Source organism: Nannobrachium achirus (assembly GCF_963921795.1).
Source record: "Nannobrachium achirus genome assembly, chromosome: 15".
NCBI lineage: Eukaryota > Metazoa > Chordata > Actinopteri > Myctophiformes > Myctophidae > Nannobrachium > Nannobrachium achirus.
This window is the reverse complement of record NC_137822.1, coordinates 35,038,631-35,060,363: the sequence shown is the minus strand read 5'-3', so window position 1 is coordinate 35,060,363 and position 21,733 is coordinate 35,038,631. Positions and strand designations below refer to the sequence as shown.

The 21,733-nt window shown below is 41.6% G+C and overlaps 1 protein-coding gene across 2 annotated transcripts in view; it reads right to left on the bottom strand.

Annotated features, from left to right (window-relative positions):
- Positions 1 to 21,733, bottom strand: part of ark2ca (arkadia (RNF111) C-terminal like ring finger ubiquitin ligase 2Ca) — a gene marked incomplete at both ends in the record, with an annotated part of 32,350 nt that overhangs the window by 4,126 nt on the left and 6,491 nt on the right. For both annotated transcript variants that reach the window (XM_080743009.1, XM_080743010.1), the window contains 5 exons: positions 607 to 702; positions 2,591 to 2,695; positions 3,460 to 3,592; positions 4,994 to 5,128; positions 6,432 to 6,792. In XM_080743009.1, the coding sequence (XP_080599135.1) occupies positions 607 to 702; positions 2,591 to 2,695; positions 3,460 to 3,592; positions 4,994 to 5,128; positions 6,432 to 6,792 (830 nt within the window). The remainder of the gene's footprint in view (positions 1 to 606; positions 703 to 2,590; positions 2,696 to 3,459; positions 3,593 to 4,993; positions 5,129 to 6,431; positions 6,793 to 21,733) is intronic.

Here is a 21,733-nt window from a genome sequence, read left to right as displayed (position 1 = left end):
CGATCTACAAGCACACAATGCCGCGCGGTGCGCGGCATTGTGTGCTTGTAGATCTGCTGTTTTCACTACTTTTGTGCCGGCCTTGTATGATGAAGCAGAGCTTTACTTTGACAGAAAAAAAAGAAAAACATACAAATTTGAAACTTGGAGATACAAGGTTTCTGCCCGACAGTGATGATATGGAGGTCAAACAGCGTTTTTTATTTTATTTTTTAGAGCAGCTGGTTCTCAATGTGAGGTTTCAGGGGAACCCCAGGGGGTCCTCTGAGGGCTTTCCAGGGGGTCCCCAGCTAAATGATGAATAGTTACGAACAGAAACCAAGTGGACCCTTACTGGGTCTGTTACTCATAGAGTGTACAAATGTTTTGCAACATAAAGTAGCATGAAGCATTGGAGAACATTTTCAAACAACTAATGAAAATAGTTATCGACAAGCTCTCGCTTAGTGACGCGTTGAGAGCTTGTAGCTCAACTATTTTTGCTATTTTAGAAATGGGGCTATTATGTGTAACTTATTTTTTGCCACCCCCCATTTCTTTCTGAAATCACGCCTCTGCTTACGGGTCCATTTGGTTCAATTTGTACACTCAGAGTTAAATGTTTACCTTTTTATATTTGTGCGGAAAGGTGAATCTTTCTATGGTCGTCTGGACGGCGCCTCTGCTGACACTTCCCAGACGGTCTTCAAGTTGCAGCAGCTCCTGGGCCAACAAAAACATCAAAACACAAAGAAATGCAGTACAGCACAAGTACAGTCAAAACAACCTGTCAAAACACCCTCCCCAAAAAGTCCTTGGTATTCAATTCATCAACATATAAAGCCTATGGGAGAAGTGATAACTACCTCTGCCTTTGGCTTCCTGAAAGATTAATTCTCAGGGCAGTTTTGAAGGAAGCCAGTGAACTACATGTTTTAAAGGACCATTTCACCTCTGCACCAACCAGATCTTATTTTATTGTTGTTTGGGACACGATCAACACAATCCTGAGTTCAATTTGAAATACAAAAATATCGAAAAACACAGATAGAACACAAAAAATAACTGTGTTGATCGTGTCCCAAACAACAATAAAATAAGATCTGGTTGTCCCAGAGGTGAAATGGTCCTTTAAGGGAAGGGGTCAAGGAATTCCACATTCTGGTGGCAGTGCTGTAGAGGGAGAATATTGTGGCTGTGCGTGTTGCTAATTTTTTGGAGGTGTTTAGTCAGAGATGCAGGTATTGAGGGAATTGAGGGCAGAGTCGCATTGACTATTTTGAAAGCCAATCCCCATTTTTTTGTTGTTTAACCCTGTCCTCTACCCTGAGCCATCTTAGGCTAGAAAATGCGTGGGGAGAAAAGGTGGGTCATCATGGCCCCAGGTCGAGAAGTAGTCGAATCAGTTTGTTTTGGGAGGTTTGGAGCTTAGTCTTTAGTGACATTTTGATGTTGGAGTACCAGGAGGTGCTAGCATAGTCAAAGAGGGGCTGAATGAGGGCCCCGCCAAGAGTCCTGAGGGTGGAGATCCTGCCCAAATATCTTGTTCTTGATTAACTTTTTTGATTGGCATGCTATCACCAGACAGACAGCATATACTAAATGTATTATAGACACTAGAGCATTAATAACAGGTCTTCAGAAACAACTTTGTGTTATTGGAGCCAAATGAACAACTTTGAGTCACCATATCAGTGGTTCTCACTGTGGTGTCCGGGGACCCCCAGGGGTCCTTTAGGAGGGGCTCCGGGGAGCCCCCAGCTAAATGTGTCGCATCACAATCATTTGAACCTCTTTATCCATATTTGATACGTTGGCTCACAGCCAACGTATTCTGTACATCTGCTATTTTTGAACATCTTTGAAAATGTTGAATATATAGGCTATATATTCTTCCCCCAGGGGGGTGCCTGGCACAACATTTTCAGATGTCGGTCCGCGGCAAAATACATACCAATTTAGGGCTCCTTGACATGAAAACGTTTTGAGATCCACTGATCTAAATTAGGGGTGTAACGATGCATTTTAATAGCGATTCGATACATATTGCGATACATGGTTGACGATACGATACATGGACGATATTGGTTCATTCATGGCGATACGATACGATTCGATTCAATGATTTAAAATCGATATAGTAACTATTTAGCAAAGAAATTAAATCTGTTTGAAAGGTGTGGATAGTGCAGGTTTTTAAGGGAAACATGTATTATTATGGATATAAATAAGTAAACACTGTGATTATCTGCCAAATACATGGTCATTTTATATTGACAAACCTGCACCTTGACATGAACCCAGAGATTACACACATTTATCGATAGACCAATGTAGCTATATGGAATGGAAAAGTAATTAAACCCCTCCTTTTCATTGTTTCTTCTTTAAAATGCTAAATACAATGCACAAGTAAAGTATCGATACAATCGATTCTTTGCCCTGCCGATTCGATACGATACAAAATAAAACGATATGATTCGATTTTAGCTGTTTTCATTTCGATATACTTCGATTTCTTAAGTTAAAAACGATATTTCGATACAGTTACTATATTGTTACACCCCTAATCTAAATGGATCAAACTACAACGGGTTGGTCTGATACCTACCTCATAGGTTTCCCGGACTGCAGTGGCGTGCCGTGACGGGTTTATGCCCTGTAGTGCCAGCAGGTGGAGCTGTGGATACGGGTAGTTTCTGATCTCATGTACAACCTGGCAAAGACAGGAGAATGAAGACACATTATTCTTTAGTCTAATGTTAATCAAGTAATTAACCACTTAAAGGGCTAGTTCGCCCCCAATTACTCCACAAAAAGCCTTGAATAGGCTTCATGGGGTAATTGGGGGTGAACCAGCCAGAAGTGCATTTCGGAGAGAAATTGGCAGTAGCTTCACATTGCAGCGCACCGTTCTTGAGAACGCATCAAGCGGACTCGAGACTACCTCCGGAGGTGGTCTCGTGGCTGCCGTTTCTGAGGAAAACCGCAGGATTCATACTGTCAAAACATCTGCCAAGCAGTCTCGAGAACGCACTGGAGACTGCAGTGTGAATCCGCCCAAGGTCTCTTCTCACTTCCTTCACAGGTGTTACCAATGATACTAATGAAGGCTCTGTTCCATTCTGGTCAAACAGAGTCAGGGTGCTGATACTGTGCATGTTGGCTCACTGGAAACACAAAAGGAACCAAAAGGATCCATAAGGGTCCATTTGGTTCCATTTGTACAGTCTCTGAGTTATGGGGGTCCTTGAAATAAAAGGTTCGATAACCACTGTTCAATATCAAAAGGAACATAGCCTTCATTCGCATCATTGGTAACACCTTTGAAGGAAGTGAGAAGAGACCCAACTTTCCTCCAATATGGCTGCTGTGCATATAGCCTATTTGTCTTTGCCTGGCTCCAGCCCATAGACCCTCCCACTCTCTGAGTGGCGCAGAGTCTGAAATCAGGCTATATTTGTCTTCCAACATACATACCACTTGTGTGGACGAGGTGTTCCTGGGGAAGTGGTGCAGTCGAGGAGAGGCCAGGTAGTGTTGGTAGTGCTGTGGAAGCTGCTGTAGTTGGTGGTACTGGTGGTGAGGGAGGTTGGTGTCCACACTGAGGTCCCTGCATGGGACACACATCACAACGGGCACCAAGTCAACACCAACACCAGACACACATCACAACGGGCACCAAATCAACACCAACACCATGGGACACATCACAACGGGAACCACGTCAACACCAACACCAGACACACATCACAACGGGCACCAAGTCAACACCAACACCATGGGACGCACATCACAACGGGCACCAAATCAACACCAACACCAGACACACATTACAACAGGCACCAAATCAACACCAACACCAGTGGTGGAAAGTACTCAAAGTAGTTGAGTGCATTTACTTAAGTACTGTACTGTAAGTACAATTTTGAGGTATTTGTACTTTACGTGAGTGTTTCCAATTTCCAATATTCTATCTCGGATCCAAACATTGTATTTGGGGGGTCCCCAGATGATTAACATAATGTGCAACGTTGTTTTCAGTAAACAAACCAACATAAAGTTTAAATGTATAGAGAGTATGTACGCATTTCTAAAGTGACAATTTAAGGACTTTTTAAAACCTCTAAAATGACAAATTAAACATTGGCCAAATTGTCAAATATTAGAGGCAGAAATTGTGAAAATAGCCGATCTACATGCTCACAATGCCTCGCAATGCTCACTGTGAGCATGTAGATTTCCACAATAGAACCGTGTTATACAAAATGTATTGCCTCTTGGGGGTCACAACCTGAAAAGGTTGAGAACCGCTGGTCTAGATTGCCAGACAGACAGGTAGAGGTGATGTGGAGGGTGGGACGACCCTCTAATCTGTTAACAGGTGAGGATCCAAGGGCCTGGGATCGCTTCCAATTTTGTGTTTTTGACCCGGTCGGGAGTGGAAGCAGCCTACGTCATTTTGTAGTCAAAACGGACTACACTTTGGCCGGAACTACCAATCCGGAAACAGTTTTAACCCAAAACAATTCCCCGCACTCAAGGACATCATTTTAGGACCTACCCAATAAAACCCTCGATGTAGCGTAGTTTTGCTTATCTTTTTAGTTAGTTAGTTTGTTATATCCATCTTTTAGTCCAACTTGCAGTGACTATATGCCTCCAAAAAGAACATTTCGATCTGGTGCAACAGATTATTTTAGGTGGCCCCTCACTAACGGATGTGCGCGTACGCGCGCATCCGTTAGTGAGGGTCCACCTAAAATAATCTTGCATAGGGCCACTTGAGTCCTAGAACCGGCACTGCTGGCAAGACCACACTTCTCTAGCATTTAAACAGGGAATTTGGGAAACAAACAGATGGGGGACCAAAACAAAGCGACGCCGCTTCTTCTGCTTGTTTCCAGTTTAGGCCACGCCTAGGCCGGATCAGTACTGCCCGTTGTAAACGAATACCAGGCTTTCCTCCGAGGTGGTGGAAAGGTGATGCCAGGTTATGTTAACAGTGACTGACCAGTCTGTGCCTTCAGCCAGGTAGCGGGGCTGCTGCTGCTGGGTCAGCGGCTGGGGGACATGGAGCGCAGCTGGAGAGAACTCGTAGCCTGAGCGTAGCCGGTGAGGATTCAGGGGAACGCGCTCCTGGGTTCTCCTGTGTGCAGAGCAAAGCAATACATGAACACCCATTAAGACCTGGAACGCATCTGTGTCACATAAGCACTTTAACAATTTATTTTGTATATACTTATATACAGTATATACTTATGTAGGGCCTTTTGGTGAAAATAGCCGACTTCCAAGCTCACAGCGCGCCACAGCACGACACGTTGTGAGCTTGGAAGTCGGCTATTTCCCGGTACCTGATACCACACTAAACTAAGCATAATCAAGTCAATATGGAGATGTAGTGTACGGCAGGGGTTCCCAAACTTTTTAAGCACCCCCCCCCCCCCCCCCCATATATATATTTTTATTATTATTATTCTTTTAAATATTTTTTATTATAATTATTATTACCCTTATATATTTGTTTTGCTGTTGCGCAGCCTCCACGACCACCGCTCAGTTCACACGGGTGTGATTTTTTTTTATCCGAGGCACCCCTAAATTATATTCGTAATCTTTACTCCCAGCACCTTATATTTATAGCATATTTTATCGATTATGTTATGAGGAAAACGTTGAGATAATAGCCATTTTGGTTAGAACTGACAGAAAATAACTTTGTACTTCAAGATTAAAATGATACTAAATATTTTTTTAACTGTCCAAATAAATTCCAAATATTTCCAAATCATCTCGCGGCACCCCTGGACTGCCGTCACGGCACCCCAGGGTGCCCTGTCACCACAAACCCCTGGTGTACGGTATGGACAATTCTCTTGAACGCTGCCTTCAGGTATGGCATGGAAAGGGAGGGCATTTGCATTTCTTTCACCATAGTAAAAACTGCATTCATGGTCAGGAGAGGGCACTACTTTTTACAGACGGGTAAAAGGGCAGGGGCTCAAGGAAGCCCCCTTTGATGTCTAAGTGTGCACATGCCTGCCACCTACCTAAACTGCATTTCATGTCATAAAAATAACGTTTTATTACTGGCCCTATTCACGGTCCGCCCACTCAGCAAATTTCTCAGCAACTTCCTGGTGCTGACGTCAGTTTTGCAGGGGAAATTAATACAGAAATAGCTGGACATAAAGCCAACAAATCATTATTTCGAACTGTAAAGTAAATTATAATGCTTTGTGCCTTTTACTATCTTGTGTTCTTGATCATGGTAGCCGTATTTTATACTTTACTACTTTACTAATCGGAAATTGCATTACATTTGCGATTTCTGTGTTAACTCTATGGGCTTTTAGCAGGGTTTTACCCTTCAAAACGTGACTTCAGCACCAGGGGGATGCTGAGTGGGCGGGCCGTGAATAGGGCTAATTATTATTACTTATTATTACCTGGACTGCGGGAGGATCCTGCGCTGCTGCGCCTCCAGCAGCTGCTGCTGGATGAGGTATTGCTGGTGTAAGGCCTGAGGTAGGAATGGAGGAGGAGGCCCCCCGGCCGGCACCCCGTCCTGGAACTGGGAGGCGGCGCCGGCGGGGGCCGGCAGGGCAGTGAGGGATGGGTGGTGCGCTGCTGGTGGCAGGTGGGGGGGCAGGGCCTGGGTCTGGGCGGGAGGAGGCTGGCTGGCGGCGGCGGCGTGGCCCAGGGAGAAGTCGGCGGCCGAGATGGCGGATGCTTGCTGCGGAGCCCCGTGCAGGTGAAAGTGTCGGCAGGAGGTAGCATGGCTGTGTTGGTGCCTGGTGAAGTGAGCCCCTTAATTCACAGGACATGATGAACACGACCGGTGAGAATTCAGACCAACACGGACAACTATGCAATATATAAGTGAACCATTTCATTCATATAATATACAGTAAACCCAGGGGTCTTCAATGTTTTCAGGCCAATGACCCCTTAGTTGAGAGAGAGATGAAGCAGGCCAGGGACCCCCACAACCTTTTCATAGATTCCATATAGTTTCATTGTTTGACAGCACACTCATCAGTGTATTTCGGTTTCATGTCAGTTTGTGTTTTCAGATATTTAACCACTTGCGTCATCATTACCTAATAAACTTGACCTTTTACTCTACTCTTTTTTCCCCTTTACACCAAACCTCTTTGCCAAAAATAGCCGATCTTGTAGATCTGCTATTTTTGGCTAAAGTTCTCAGAATATGGAGACCAGTGTACAAGTTGTTAATATAAAAAGGATTGGAAGATTTGGAGGACCCCTTGCGGTAACTCTGAGGACCCCCTAGGGTCCCGGACCCCCTGTTGAAGACCCCTGATATACTGTAAACCAGTGGTTCTCAACCTTTTTACACCAATAAGTACCACCTCAGAAAATATCTGTCTCTCCAAGTACCACCGTAATAACTGATGTTAAAATACAGGTTCGTAGTCCTATTCAGCTATGCACAGTTAACACCGGAGGCCAATTTATTCCTTGAATTCATGGAGATTATTTCGTTTTTGTGGCATTTCTAAGCCAATAATTTGCTGACCGGGTCATCAAATTAGCTACTACATTTGTGAACTTCCCTTGCAAACTGATGATATTTCTAAATGTGATTAATGTTCTCAAATCCTCCATCAATGGCCCTCATGCTCATTCCAGCACGGCTGGAGAGCCTATTTGAACAAATTGCTTGGTCAGAAGAACTACCTGTAGCCTATTATAATGTAAATATTCCACTCCACTTATGTCTTTTTTCAGTATTTTTGGGAAACTCCTCTGAGTACCACCAGAGGGTGGCTCGACAAGAGAACCACTGCTGTTAACAATGCAGACAAAACTAAGCAAAAGATGATTTCACATTACTGTGCTCTCTCACGCGCACACGCACACGCACACACACACACACACACACACACACACACACACACACACACACACACACACACACACACACACACACACACACACACACAATGACAAAAAGGAAATACAAACCATTAACCACTTTCATCCAGGGCGTCCCTATTTTGGGCATGTCATTATAGGTGAAATATTGTTCGCCAATCGCCGCACATTAAATTAAAGTGTAGACCATAGGGCTTAAGTGGTTATAATAACTTATTAATCACCATGCAATCGTGTATTCACATAATACTGTACACTGTATATCCCTAGTGTATATCGCACAATAGAATACACAACAGAAAGAGGGGTGACCTCGATCAGGAATTGGGTGCACAAGACAGATGAAACGGCAGATGGAAAAGAAATCACAAAGACCCCTGTGGGGCAACACTAAATGCCAAGATGGTCTTCCTCATGGGTCAGTAGACAAGACACAGACAGATCCTCCGCTAGACGCAGCATGATAGATATCCAACAAGATCTCCACAGCACAAAGGATTGGCTTGTTTTGTCTACGGCTGGTCAATCGAATGGATTTTGTTACTGTATAGTTAGTAGGCAACACACATATTTTTTACTCTGGCGTTTTAACTGTTCTACTGAAATAAATGCTGTTGGTGTACTTACGATATACCAAGCTCATGTGCACGTCGTACATGTTTTCTTTTTTTCTTTTTTACATTTTATAATTTAAAAATGTATTATATTTATCTTTTCTTTATTTTTTCTTTAATTTTTTCTCCTTTATGACAGTTTTCCCCCCTTTTGTTATTGATGATATCCTATGCATAGTAGTACTGTGTTGTATCTGTCATTCAATGTTATATAAAGGGTTCCTGTGTAAATACGACGAAAAGCTCATTTAAGTTGACCTTGTACCAGTGATTTGCACGGTCATGAAACTGTACACTTTCCTATGCAACCTTCTAATAAAGTCTTCATTATCCCATCAGTATAAAACTACTGGCTGCTCTTTTTGTTTACTCTTTCTTTTTTGTTCTTCACTCATTATTATTATATTAGTGTGTTTGCCCAACTGGGCAACACATTATAGTCCTGGGGAAACTTTATTTATTACTAGGGTAACCTTTCCGCTGCCATTGGAAATTGACAGACAGACAGACATCTGTCCGACAGGGATAGGGAATCAATAGGGAATCAATTGGTCGAGATTCACATGACAGTTAGCTTACTGCAGAATATAGTCACGTCACCAACCGTCAGCAACCACACTTGCAATTTCCATCTTTTCTAGTTATTATCATCATCATCATCATCATCATCAATGCTGCTGCATTGTCTGAAGGAAGCCGAATAAAAACAGGTTTTACTCTTATGTACTGTACCTGTACACAAGATGTAACAATAGAACACAACCTTTCTCTAAGAATTGAGTACAAAAGGACCCCAATATAAACAAGCTATTGTGCGTTCTTCGGTTACAAATCTTGTTATTAGACCTTGTATCTGAACTGTACTGTCCTGTCCTGTGCTTTTCTTATGCAAACTGCTAATAAAGTATTCAAACAAAATCAATCAAACCTTGAACCTTGAACTTTGTTGCTTGGCCCTCAGCACTTGTGCTGCCCGGATTATGCGTGTTGTGCATATATAAATGTAGTCAAAGTGCACCGACGGTATATCAACAGTATTAAAAGTGATATTAACAGGTATAAATGTAGGCTCGTTGGTGATAAAGTCACGTTATCAAATCATGTGTATTAACCAGAAAGATATTGTTTATCCCAGTGGTTCTCAAAGTGGATTTCAGGGACTCTGTTGGTTCCTTTAGGGGAGTCTAAATTGACCCATACAAGTCTGTAACTCTGACAGTGTACAAATGGAACCAAATGAACCCGTCAGGGTTCATTTGGTTCCATCTGTACACTGCCAGAGTTAAAGAGAGACCTTGAAATGTATAATATTGAGAAACACTGGTTTATCCAACGCTGCGGACCGGGTGAGGACAGGTCTGTCTCGTTGCCCTCTCTCCAAAGAACAGAAGACTACAATGGTGATCTCGCTGAATCAGCACACTGCTGGCTCACAGCCAACCAATCAATATCCATTTTAAGCCCGGGAGAGAACACGGAAGACTGGAAGAAATGAGGAGAAGAGCTGTGTCGGAGAAAAGCAGCCGCTTCCTTATAGTGTATAAGCCTTATAGTGTATACTTTGTCGTATATTATTCACATAATAATATGTGAGCTATATTTGAATGAGAAAGAGGGTGCCACTCTCAGTCTGGTGTCGCTAATTTGGGAAAGTCATTATAGGCAAAAAAGCAAAAGAAAGTAAAAGAAAGAGTTCACAAATTGACAGAAAATTGGAAGACAAGTGTAGGATCCCATGGACCATGGATGGCAAAGGCAAGACCTAGATTAGAGCCTACCAATAATGGCCTGGGTACAGGTTTTCGTCATTGTCTCTGCCCGTCCGAAAGCTCGTGGTGGCGCTATAACATGACCGATTTGTTCTTTTACCTATGGAGCAATACAGTGGTGGCCATTTTGTGGTGCCACAGATAGAAAACCCCATACATTCTTCCTATATTGATTTCCGAAAAAAAATTCTACAAATGGGCCAAGCCATCTCAGGCTCCTGGTGAATCATGACCACAGAACATTTGATTCTGTGTCAAACATTAAAAAAGGGTATTTATTAACACCTTCTAAGCCAAGGGGAGCCCCTTAATGTTAAAACCGTACTATATCGCACATCCCCCCAGGGACTCTCAGCCACGTCGTACATTCCCGGACTTTGTCTTTAAAACCGGAATAAAAGCTTTTGATCCGAAAATCGGCGATCGTCTAACCTTCCCTAGTCACCACTCGTGCACTGATAGCTCATGCAGACCGTGCATGAAGCAGAGGTGACGTCAGCGCCTCTCCTTCTCCAAGGCACCTTCCACCCATCCGTTTACTGTCTACACACTCGAGCTCCTCCTGCAGCCATGCTTGGGGCTATGCTAGCGAAACTTTTCAGTTCTGTTCTTCAGTCACACATGGACTATTTGCGGGGACATTTACGTGAAAGGATCGCGCACGCGAAACGCACGGGGACATCGACGATCGGCCAAAACCCCCATTCTATCCCAACGGAAATCGAGAAAATCATGGTGAGTTACTGGCCTGGGGGAAAAAAAAAAAGAAAAAACAGCGGCGCTGTTCAAGATGGAGGGGCTGCGGGGTCATCTATCTATAAATGCGAGAAATCTCTGTCTGTCTGTCTGTTTGTTTGTAATCCGCGTATCTCGAGAACCGTTCGTCCCACCGGCTTCAGATTCGGCACGCGCGTTCCCCGCCGCAGCGCGGAGTGCAGTGCCGGGCCTCGACCCGACTCGCGGTTTTCCGAAACCGGCGCGAAACGTTCGGAATCTCCTTATGCGGAGCTGATTGTTGACATCAGGCTGTTCCGGAGGAAATCGGCGCAAGCGCTGAGTCATTGTGACATCACTTCATAAAAGGCTCTGACATCACGTACGCCACATGAGTCAACACAAAATCTCTGTGAATGTGTATGTATGTATGTAATCCGCGTATCTCGAGAACCCTTCTTCCCACCGGCACGCGCGTTCTCCAGATATGGGCATAAAGTCTGACATCAGAGTTTTCTGCAACCGGTACTGTGTGTGCAGAGATCTTCATATATGGGCATAAGTGGACAAAGACAAACAGATGGTCAAAACGGGTCCTATGACAACAGGTATATTGGGGTTTGCATTAAAGGGTGGGGCATTCATGGGGTTTGCATTAAAGGGTGGGGCATTCATTCCCTATTTCAAATTCGGCACGTGCGTTCCCCACCACAGCAGGTAGTGCAGTGCTCGGCCTCGACCCGACCCGACCCGATACACGATTTTCTGGAACCAGCACGAAAGGTTCGGATTCTGATGTCTGCATAGATCTCCATTTATGGGTATAAAATGGATGCAGACAGACAAATACAGATATCTCCATATATGAGCATAAATGGACACAGGCAAACAGATGGTCAAAGATCTCCATATATGGGCATAAAGTGGACGCAGACAGACAGATACAGATATCTCCATATATGGGCATAAATGGACACAGGCAAACAGATGGTCAAAACGGGTCCTATGACAACAGGTATAATGGGGTTTGCATTAAGTTTGTCTCCTCCTCCATCTGTTTGTCTGTGTCCCTTTATTCCCATTATGGAGATCTCTGTATCTGTCTGTGCCTCCGACTGTGTTGCAGACACAGTGCCGGTTCCCCCTTTAATGCAAACCCCATTATACCTGTTGTCATAGGACCCGTTTTGACCATCTGTTTGAAAAAGCGACAGAAATCTCATATATGGGCATAAAATGGACGCAGATAAACAGATATCTCCATATATGGCATATATGGGCATACAATGGATGCAGAATCACAAAGATCTCCATATACGGGCATAAAAGGGACACAGACAGACAGATACAGAGATCTCCATATATGGGCATAAAATGGACGCAGATAGACAGATATCTCCATATATGGGCATATATGGGCATAAAATGGACCCAGAACTATAACTGCAGTGATCTCCATATATGGACATAAAATGGACACCGACAGACAGACAGATACAGATATCTCCATATATGGGCATAAATGGACACAGGCAGACAAATGGTCAAAACGGGTCCTATGAAAACAGGTATAATGGGGTTTGCATTAAAGGGCGGGGCATTCATTCCCTATTTACATTGTTCCGAGTTGGCCAGGTCGCCGACTAGACGCTGGGCCGCCCAGCTTCTAGTGTTTATAAACATAATATTATGTCTCAGATCACAATACAATAATAGAAATGTCACGGCTAATCTACCAACCACCATTCTATTTCGGACGTCAAGGTGTTAAATATTGTAATTAAATATTCAAACACTTTTTTTTTTACACAGAATCATATCGTCATTGTCGGGTGGAAACCTTGTATGTCCAAAACCGTTTGTTTTGTATTTATAATTTTTAAAATAATTTAAACTAGTGAAAACAGCCGATCTACAAGCGTAGATCTGCTTTTTCAATACTTTTGTGCGACGGCCTTGTGTGATGAAGCAGGGCTTTGCTTTGCAAAAGAAATGTACACTTGAAACTTGGAGATACAAGGTTGCTGCCAGACAGTGACGCTATATACTGTACATAATTAGAGAGAGAGAGAGAGAGAGAGAGAGAGAGAGAGAGAGAGAGAGAGAGAGAGAGAGAGAGAGAGAGAGAGAGAGAGAGAATCATATACTATGGGAAATGGTTTTCCATAAAGCTGTTGAATGTACATGTACATGGTTGGAGCTTCCACGTGCACAATAACTTTAGAAAAGTAATTGCATTGATATTTGTGTAGTCTACCACATCGTTTAATCCTCATTGTTCACAAACAATAACTTGTGATTCTCTCTCCTCCACTCTGAGCCACTTGAGGCTAATAAGATGAGCTTGTTGAAGATGTGGTCTGTGAGTTTAAGGCTCAACCTTGCCAACTATGTTTAAAGATTTTAGGGAGAGTGTTCCAGGATGTGCAGGCGTATTCCAAAAATCATTTGAACAATATAGATCCTGCCAATATTTCAAGAGCACAAGTGGATAATCTGTCAAGACATTGTTCTTTTTGATTAACCTTTGACAGTTTGAGATAACCCATAATCTCTCCACTGTCTCCAGATAGTTGACTAGGGCTGTCACAATTATTACATAATCGTCTAATCGTAATTATTTGACATAATCGCAAATATTTGTTCATAATCGTCATAATCGTGAATGTTGAAAAATGTTCATACATTGATAAATATTTTCAGAAATAGTGGAAATAGCAGATCTACAAGCTCACAACGCGTCGCAATGCGACGCGTTGTGAGCTTGTAGATCGGCTATTTCCACTACCATTGTTATTTTTTAAGTAGAAAGTTGTCAAATATGTCAGTCATTTCTTTGTATATTTAGGTTATGCTTCATATCTGCCATGTGAAACTTCAAAGCCTAAAAGCCGAACAGAAATGTAATTTTTCAACAACAAAAACACAATTAAATCGTTAATCGCAATTATTTGAGTGACAATTAATCGTCGTGTAAAATGTCATATCGTGACAGCCCTATAGTTGACTGTCTAATAAGCAGTCTGAGTAAGTAACTGCTTCATTGGTTCACACTTCACAGTCATCCATTAGCACTCTGAACCCAGCAGACTTCTTTAGTTTGGCATTCGACCCGAAGAATATCGACAAGATGGAGACAACTTGTTGTCTGATAACCAGATGTTGACTTCGCGGAGTTGACTTTTCCGATCACAGGTCGATCGCGAGGCATTCTGCGGTCTGGTATTCCCATATAACTTGGGCCTGGGCAAGGATGAATATCTACCGATAATAAAAGACGAAGGGAGATGATAAGAAAATGCCCGCTTGGCAGTGACTCAACATTATGGGTTGGCTTGGGGTTGAGTCCCTGTGACATACTACACTACTAGGCCATGTCCAGAGGGTGTAATTGTACATCCAGCTGCCTCAGTCTACAGAAACAGAGGATAGACCTTTCGCCCAAAAGGCCCGGGAACCATTGTCTCCCAAGGTTACTTATACCAGGGCTTTTCAACGTGGATGACGGTGTGTGGCAGTCCAGGGGTGCCGCGAGATCATTTGATAATATTTGGAATTTATTTGGACACTTGTAGTACAAAGTTATTTTAAGTCAGTTCTAACCAAAATGGCGATTATCTCAACGTTTTCTTCGAAACATAATCACTAAAATATCGTCACTGTCGGGCAGAAACCTCGTATCTCCAAGTTTCAAATGTGTACGTCTTTTGATAAAGCAAAGCCCTGCTTCATCATACAAGACTGTCGCACAAAAGTAGTGAAAACAGCCAATCTACAAGCACACAATGCTTGTAGATCTGCTGTTTTCACTAGTTTAGTACATGTTATAGATGATATACAAAACGAACGGTTTTGGACATGCAAGGTTTCCACCCGACAACAACGATAAATATAAGGTTCTGGGAGTGAAAATTATAATGTAGGGGTGCCTCCGATTAAAAAAATATTTATGGGGTGCCCTGAGACAAAAAACGTTTGGGAACCCCTGACTTATAGAGTACTCAAATATATGTACATTTTTTTACTGTCCACCACAAGAAGCACTTCCGGGGGCAGACCGCGGCTACCACCTCAAGGGGGACCACAGAGTAGCCCCTCAACACAGACGGGACCAGTGAAGCGAGTGATCTGTCCTCCTCTCAGTGGAGGTGAGATCCTGGTTCCAAAAATCCACAGCTCGTGTCATCATGCATGAAGATGCCATGTGCCATCTACTTTAGCTACGTCCAAGACTGAAGCAAAAGCGCCTTCATACTGTGTATTACTGAGGTTAAGAAATAGGGAAATATAATATATAAATATATGATGATTAAAACGTCACAATTTTTGTAACATTCCAACAACGGAAATTGCTTACACTTTGAGGTAATACTTGAATATACTGGGAGTTATTAATGTAACCTTAAATTCTCACTTTATACATTATCCCATTCACTAAGCCGGTCGATACAGTACGTCTTAAAATGTTATATTTATGGACCAAGAAAATCAATAGTTGACATGTGCCGACATTGTCATGTTTTCTCTAACGTTTGCCTTTATTTACTGAAACAATATGTGAATATAGCCTACTTGGCTATATTCACAACTGAATAACATAAGTCTGAAGAGTAAGCAAGTGGATGGTTAATTATTTTCTTTTAACCCATTAAGACCTGGAATTATTCTATGCTTTAGTTATTGAAAAATAGCAGATGTGCAAGCTCAGAGCGCTATTTTTTTTAAATCGTAAACATGTTTGCAAATCTTTGGATGTATATTTTTCAAAGCAAACTTTTTGTAACTCAAATCTCTGCTTCTGGGTGGTCCCTGGAACAACATATTTTGAGATGGGGGTTTCCGGGGCCAAATACATGTAATTTTGGGGATCCTTGACATGAAAAGGTTTGAGAACCACTGATTTAGAAGAAGGATTTAGAGGACATTTCGGGTCAGTATATTCAATAGCAGATCTACAAGCTCGCAGCGCATAATTCATAATTACTAGCCAGTCTCGCTGCCAAGTGCCAGCATATTAATGCCGTCATTGTTGTTCACTGGCAGGGGCGTCACAAGGGGTAGGAAAGTGGGACTGAGTTACCAGGGCCCAAGGTGGAGGGGCCCTAGTAACTTTAGCTATTGAAAAATAGCAGATATACAAGCTCACAGCGCAAATGTGCGCAAATCTTTGAATATATGTATTTTTTAAGTGAACATTTGTAACTCAAATTTTGCTTCTGGGGGGGGGGGGGGGGTCCTTCACATGAAAAAGTTTGAGCATCACTGACATGAAAACATAGGTTTCTTGGCACACATTTTCACGATTTTTCAAAAATAGCAGATCTACAAGCTCGCAGCGCGGCACCGTGAGCTTGTATGTCTGCTATTTTTCAATAGTTAACATTCATGGGGGGCCCCCAGTGAATCCTTGTACCCAGGGCCCAGAATTTAGTGTGACGCCCCTGTTCACTGGACACAGCCCTGGGGAACATAAACCCAGCGACACTTGGAGCGCTGGAGTGAACCCACAATGATGTTTGGCTGAACAAGTAGAGCAGAAATGGCAGATTTATGGCTTGGATGGTCCAGAGGGAAATAATTTCAAAGCACATTCACCCACTTCTGAGGGCAGATTAAATGTCACCGTTGTATTAAAGCAGTCAGAGTGAGTGAACCCAATACGGGCGAGCGTAAGGCAGATAATATATAGATATCAAATGAAGATTCCCGGGGAAATGGCCTGTCCCATAACTTGTACATGATTTAAAATATTAATATTGCATAACACTGCAGTAGTGCTCCTGGCAGCAGCCAGCAGCCATGACATGGTTACTAACTAGACCTCTGCCTTGAGTGTGAGTTAACGGAGCATAGCAGATCTACAACGCGTTGTAGAGCTTTAGATCTGCTGTTTTTACAGTGGTGTAAAGTAACTACTGTAGGTACATTTACTTAAAGGAGCTATAGTCAACTTTTTCTTGAAAAACAGATGCTAAAATAAAAAGAATGTTTCGAAAATATTTTATAAAAAAATAAGATTCATATATGTGTTTCTATTCAAAAATGACCACAAAAAGCGTAACATAATGATAAAATAATCATTTTGGCCATTGTCAGACCGACACTTTGTTTACATTCTAGTCTATAGACTAGGATGTAAACAAAGTGTCGGCCCCACAATGAAAAAGTTGACTATAGCTCCTTTAAGTACTATACTTAAGTACAGTTTTGAGGTATTTGGTATTTACTTGAGTATTTCCAGTTTTCCGTACTTTTACTTCTAATCCACTACATCTCGGTTCCAAATTTTGTACTTTTACTCCACTACATTTATTTGAAAACTTTCGTTACTAGTTACTTTGCAGATATAAATGATTATATTATAAAACATACATTAATGCACTTTCGCCCTATTCTATACCTTGGCTATTTGAAAATAGCCGATCAACAAGTTCACCTATTTTCAAACATTTAGTACTTTTAACTTTTGGTACTTTTAAGTACATTTTGATGCCAATACTTTAACACTTTTACTCAAGACAAGTACATTTAGAATTCTGGACATTTACTTTACTATTGATACCTTTACGTGAGTACTTTTTCCACCTCTGGGGGTAGGGCTGGGCGACAACTAATCAGGCTTAGCGCTCAGTCCTGACTGGTGCACATCTGTCCACATGCACGTGCCTCTTCACGGCCCCTCCCCCACTATGTGGCTGCAGATGACTGACAGCTCCACGAGTCCCTCCCACCCGTGAGACTGCACCAATCTGTGTTCTTTAACCCATTTAGACCTAAAATTATTGAATGCTTTAACCAGTGAAAAATAGCAGATATACAAGCTCACAGCGCGGCACCGAGTGCCGCGCTGCGAGCTTGTAGATCTGCTATTTTTGAAAAAGTCGTGAAAAATGTGTGCAAATCTTTGAATATATGTATTTTCAAAGCAAACGTTTGTAACTCAAATTTTGCTTCTGGGTGGTCCCTGGAGCTAAATATTTTGAGACGGGGGTCCGTGTCCAAATACATACCATTTTGGGGGTCCATCACATGAAAAGGTTTGAGAACCACTGACATAGTAGTCTCTCAAGAACAGACTAACTGAGCTCCAGTTAAGTGAAAAGGACCTTTTCTTTGACGATGGCTGGCCAGATTGCTGACATATAAACATGGGTTTTTCAAAAAATCTTAGAAGGATTCAAAAGACACTTATAGAATCTGGTCAAAATTCTAATTTTCACGATTTTTCTAAAATAGCAGATCTACAAGCTTGCAGCGCGGCACTCGGTGCCGCGCTGTGAGCTTGTATATCTGCTATTTTTCAATAGTTAAAGCATAAAATAATGATACACAATATAGTGTACCCGTTCTGAATGGGTTTACACCCAACTCTCCTCTCTCTCCTGCTTATAATATAGAGCATCGCAGCGGAAGTGGTTTACTGGGGTCACTTAAAAATCACCCATTCATTTTCCCCATAGACTTTTACAAAAATATGTATAACAATTATGTTAAGCCTCCAACCAAGCCATCCAGGATGGCAGTGAATCATGACCATACAACCTTTGATCCTATGAGAAAACATATTTTAATATTACATTATTTGATATACTACATTTAATAAAACGTTCTTTTCATAGAAACAAAGGAAAGGTCTCATGTTCATGATTCACTGCTATCCTGGATGGCTTTGTTCGAGGCTTAACATAATTGTTATAAATGTTTTTGTAAAAGTCTATGGCGAAAATGAATGGGCGATTTTTAATACAGTTTAATACATAGTTTTTATACAGTAGTATACTGTATCGACTAAATCAAGAGTCTGATTAACCACTTAATATTTTATGATGTCGTCGTGCAACAATATCGACAATAGCTGATCGTTGTGAGCTTGTAGATCTGTGATTTTCCTGCTTTTTTTCCTTTCTTTCTTTTTACATTTTCACCTACAATTGCATATGGCCAAATGGAGGTAAAAGTTTGAGTTAAAAAGTAACTTAAATGGTGCTTCTAGGACCAACGGGAAACAAAACTTGACAAAGAGGAAAGATCCAAGCACTCAAAAAATAGCGTAGGAAAAGTACTTTAATCAACAATATTTTGAAGACTATCTATACTATAATTTTGCGAATGTCTGTCTGAGTGTCTGTCTGAAACAGCGTTTCTCCTCAGTGGCTGGAGCAATTGATCTGAAATCGCATCACCATAAGCATATGAACACACCTGACATAACTGTGAAGCCCGTTTGTCACTTTCACAAATCGTATGCTGTATATTAGCATTTTTATGGTGTATCTACTATCTATTCTGCATCTAGCTTGAGGCACATCTATTCTGCATCTAGCATGAGGCAAAATGTTTAACCAGCTCTGTGTGTGTGTGTGTGTGTGTGTGTGTGTGTGTGTGCAGGCGGGTGGGCGGGCGGGCTGGGGGGGGGGACAGTATCTCTGTAGCCATTAAACGAAACGGGTATTTCTTACATTGATGCTCCTACATATTATCATGCAAGCACCAGTTAAAGTTACTTTCCATCCCTCATATACTGTATGCACAGTGCACATCCCATAACCCACACACTGCACATCATTTTGGAGCTCATATCTTTGAACGGGTAAGGGCTAGTTTAAATTGATTAGTTTGATTAACTGTAGCACCCTATACTACATTATTGTAATGCAGCAAATTGCTTGCACGCTCCTGTGTGTGAAACAAGGTGCTCTGGTTTTGCAGCATCCATGGGACCTTGCATGCCTTCAATGGGGGTTTCTCTCTTCAAACAATCTGATGTAACCATTTGCAATGTTCTCTGCAGTATATGGTGATTCCTGTAGGTTTGTGAGCAGTGATTTGAGTTTCAATATAGACCCATTAAGACCGGGAATTATTTAAAACTTTAGCTATTGAAAAATAGCAGATGTACAAGCTCACAGCGAAGCACCGTGTGCCACACTGCCACTGTTGTGAAAATGTGTGCGAATCTTTGAATATATGTATTTTTAAAGCGAACACGTATAACTCAAATGTTGCTTCTGGGGGTCCCTGGAACGAAATATTTTGAGATGGGGGTCTGTGGCCAAATACTTGTAGAATCTGGTCAAAATATTCAAAGAATTGCACAAATGTTCAAGATTTTTCTAAAATAGCAGATCTTGTGAGCCACATCCTGTGATACAACATAAGCCACAATACATATTTCGCCCTTAAACTCTTTATTTCATTTTGAAAGTATAGTGAGTATAATAACATTGAATGTATCTATTAATATTATTCATTACATGACAATCTGCATAGCTAATTTAGCATTTATTTTAATTAAAAGTAAATTATATCAGTTTTAATAGTAGGGACTACTGGATTGAATTGTGTTCATTACATTAAGCTTATTGCAAGACAAATGTCAATATTCTGAGGACACAGGTTGTGTCATCTTGTGGGTGGAAACCTTGCCCAAAACATGGAAAAAACTAACCTGTGATCCAATGGATCAAATGTAGATATTTATATTATTTATAAAGCCAAGTTCTATTGCGAGCTTGTAGATCACTATTTATAGCAATGTTTGCGGTAAAATGTTGTACAATGTACAACAAAGTAGGGCATTCATTTATGAAGGACAAAAGAAAACAACAACATAATAGATGCTGTACAAGGTTTTTTGCCTGACAGTGACAATATAGTATAAATCAAGACTGCCCCCAGAGCAGGTGTCCTACTTTCAAACGTGTACATTACTGGTACATTAATTACTTGCAAATGAGTAGCAGACAATAACACCAACACAAAGACTAGTCTAGGGTTTGTCTGATTATCCACTTTTGCACATGAAATATTGGCAGGAGCGATTGTTCAAATGACATTTGGAATACGCCTGCACGTGAACACTCTCCCTAAAATCTTTAAACATAGTTGGCTAGGTTGATCCTTAAACTCTTATCACAGACCACATCTTCAACAACCTCAACGTATTAGCCTCAAGTGGCTCAGAGTGGAGGAGAGAGTTAAGTTAATTTTGTTTGTGAAAAATGAGGATTGTAAACTATGCGGTAGACTACACAAATATCAACGCAATTACTTTTCTAAAGTTATTGCACAAGTGGAAGCTCCAATATGTACATTCAAAAGCTTTATGGGAAAGCATTTCCCACAATCTGATTGACTGTTTCCTTGCATCCCTGTATTTTGCGGAAATAAATCCAAAACATAAACATTTTTTCCAGGTTTCTAAATAAAGAAATATATGCCGAGGGTGCCCAAAACCCAGTAGTAGGTTGGTTGGGGACACTGCCTTCAGTGTGTATGCTCCACACATATGGAACCAATGTCAAGAAAAGCTCAAGTTGAATGTCCCTGTTCCACTTGTTGCTATTTATTTTACCTTTTTTTAGCTGACCTTATATTGGAACAAAGCCTATATAAACATGTTTAGTGTAACATTTGTATTCTTGTTGTATTTGTGTGTACCTTGTTGTGCATGCCAGTGGACAACAAAATGGATTCCAGGGGGTCTAAATTGACCCATACAAGTCTGCAACTCTGATAGTGTACAATGGAACCAAATGAACCTGTTAGGGTTCATTTGACCAAATCATTTGGTTCCATTTGTACACAGTCAGAGTTAATGGGAGACCGTGTCTATTGTCATGTCTGTGAAATCATTGCACAACAATGATTTCAGACTTGACATTAACAGCAAGGTCTATGCATGACAAGGTGTTCCTTGTGTACAACAAGGAACATTTACTAAATGTACACAGGTCAGGGCACCTTTGAAGA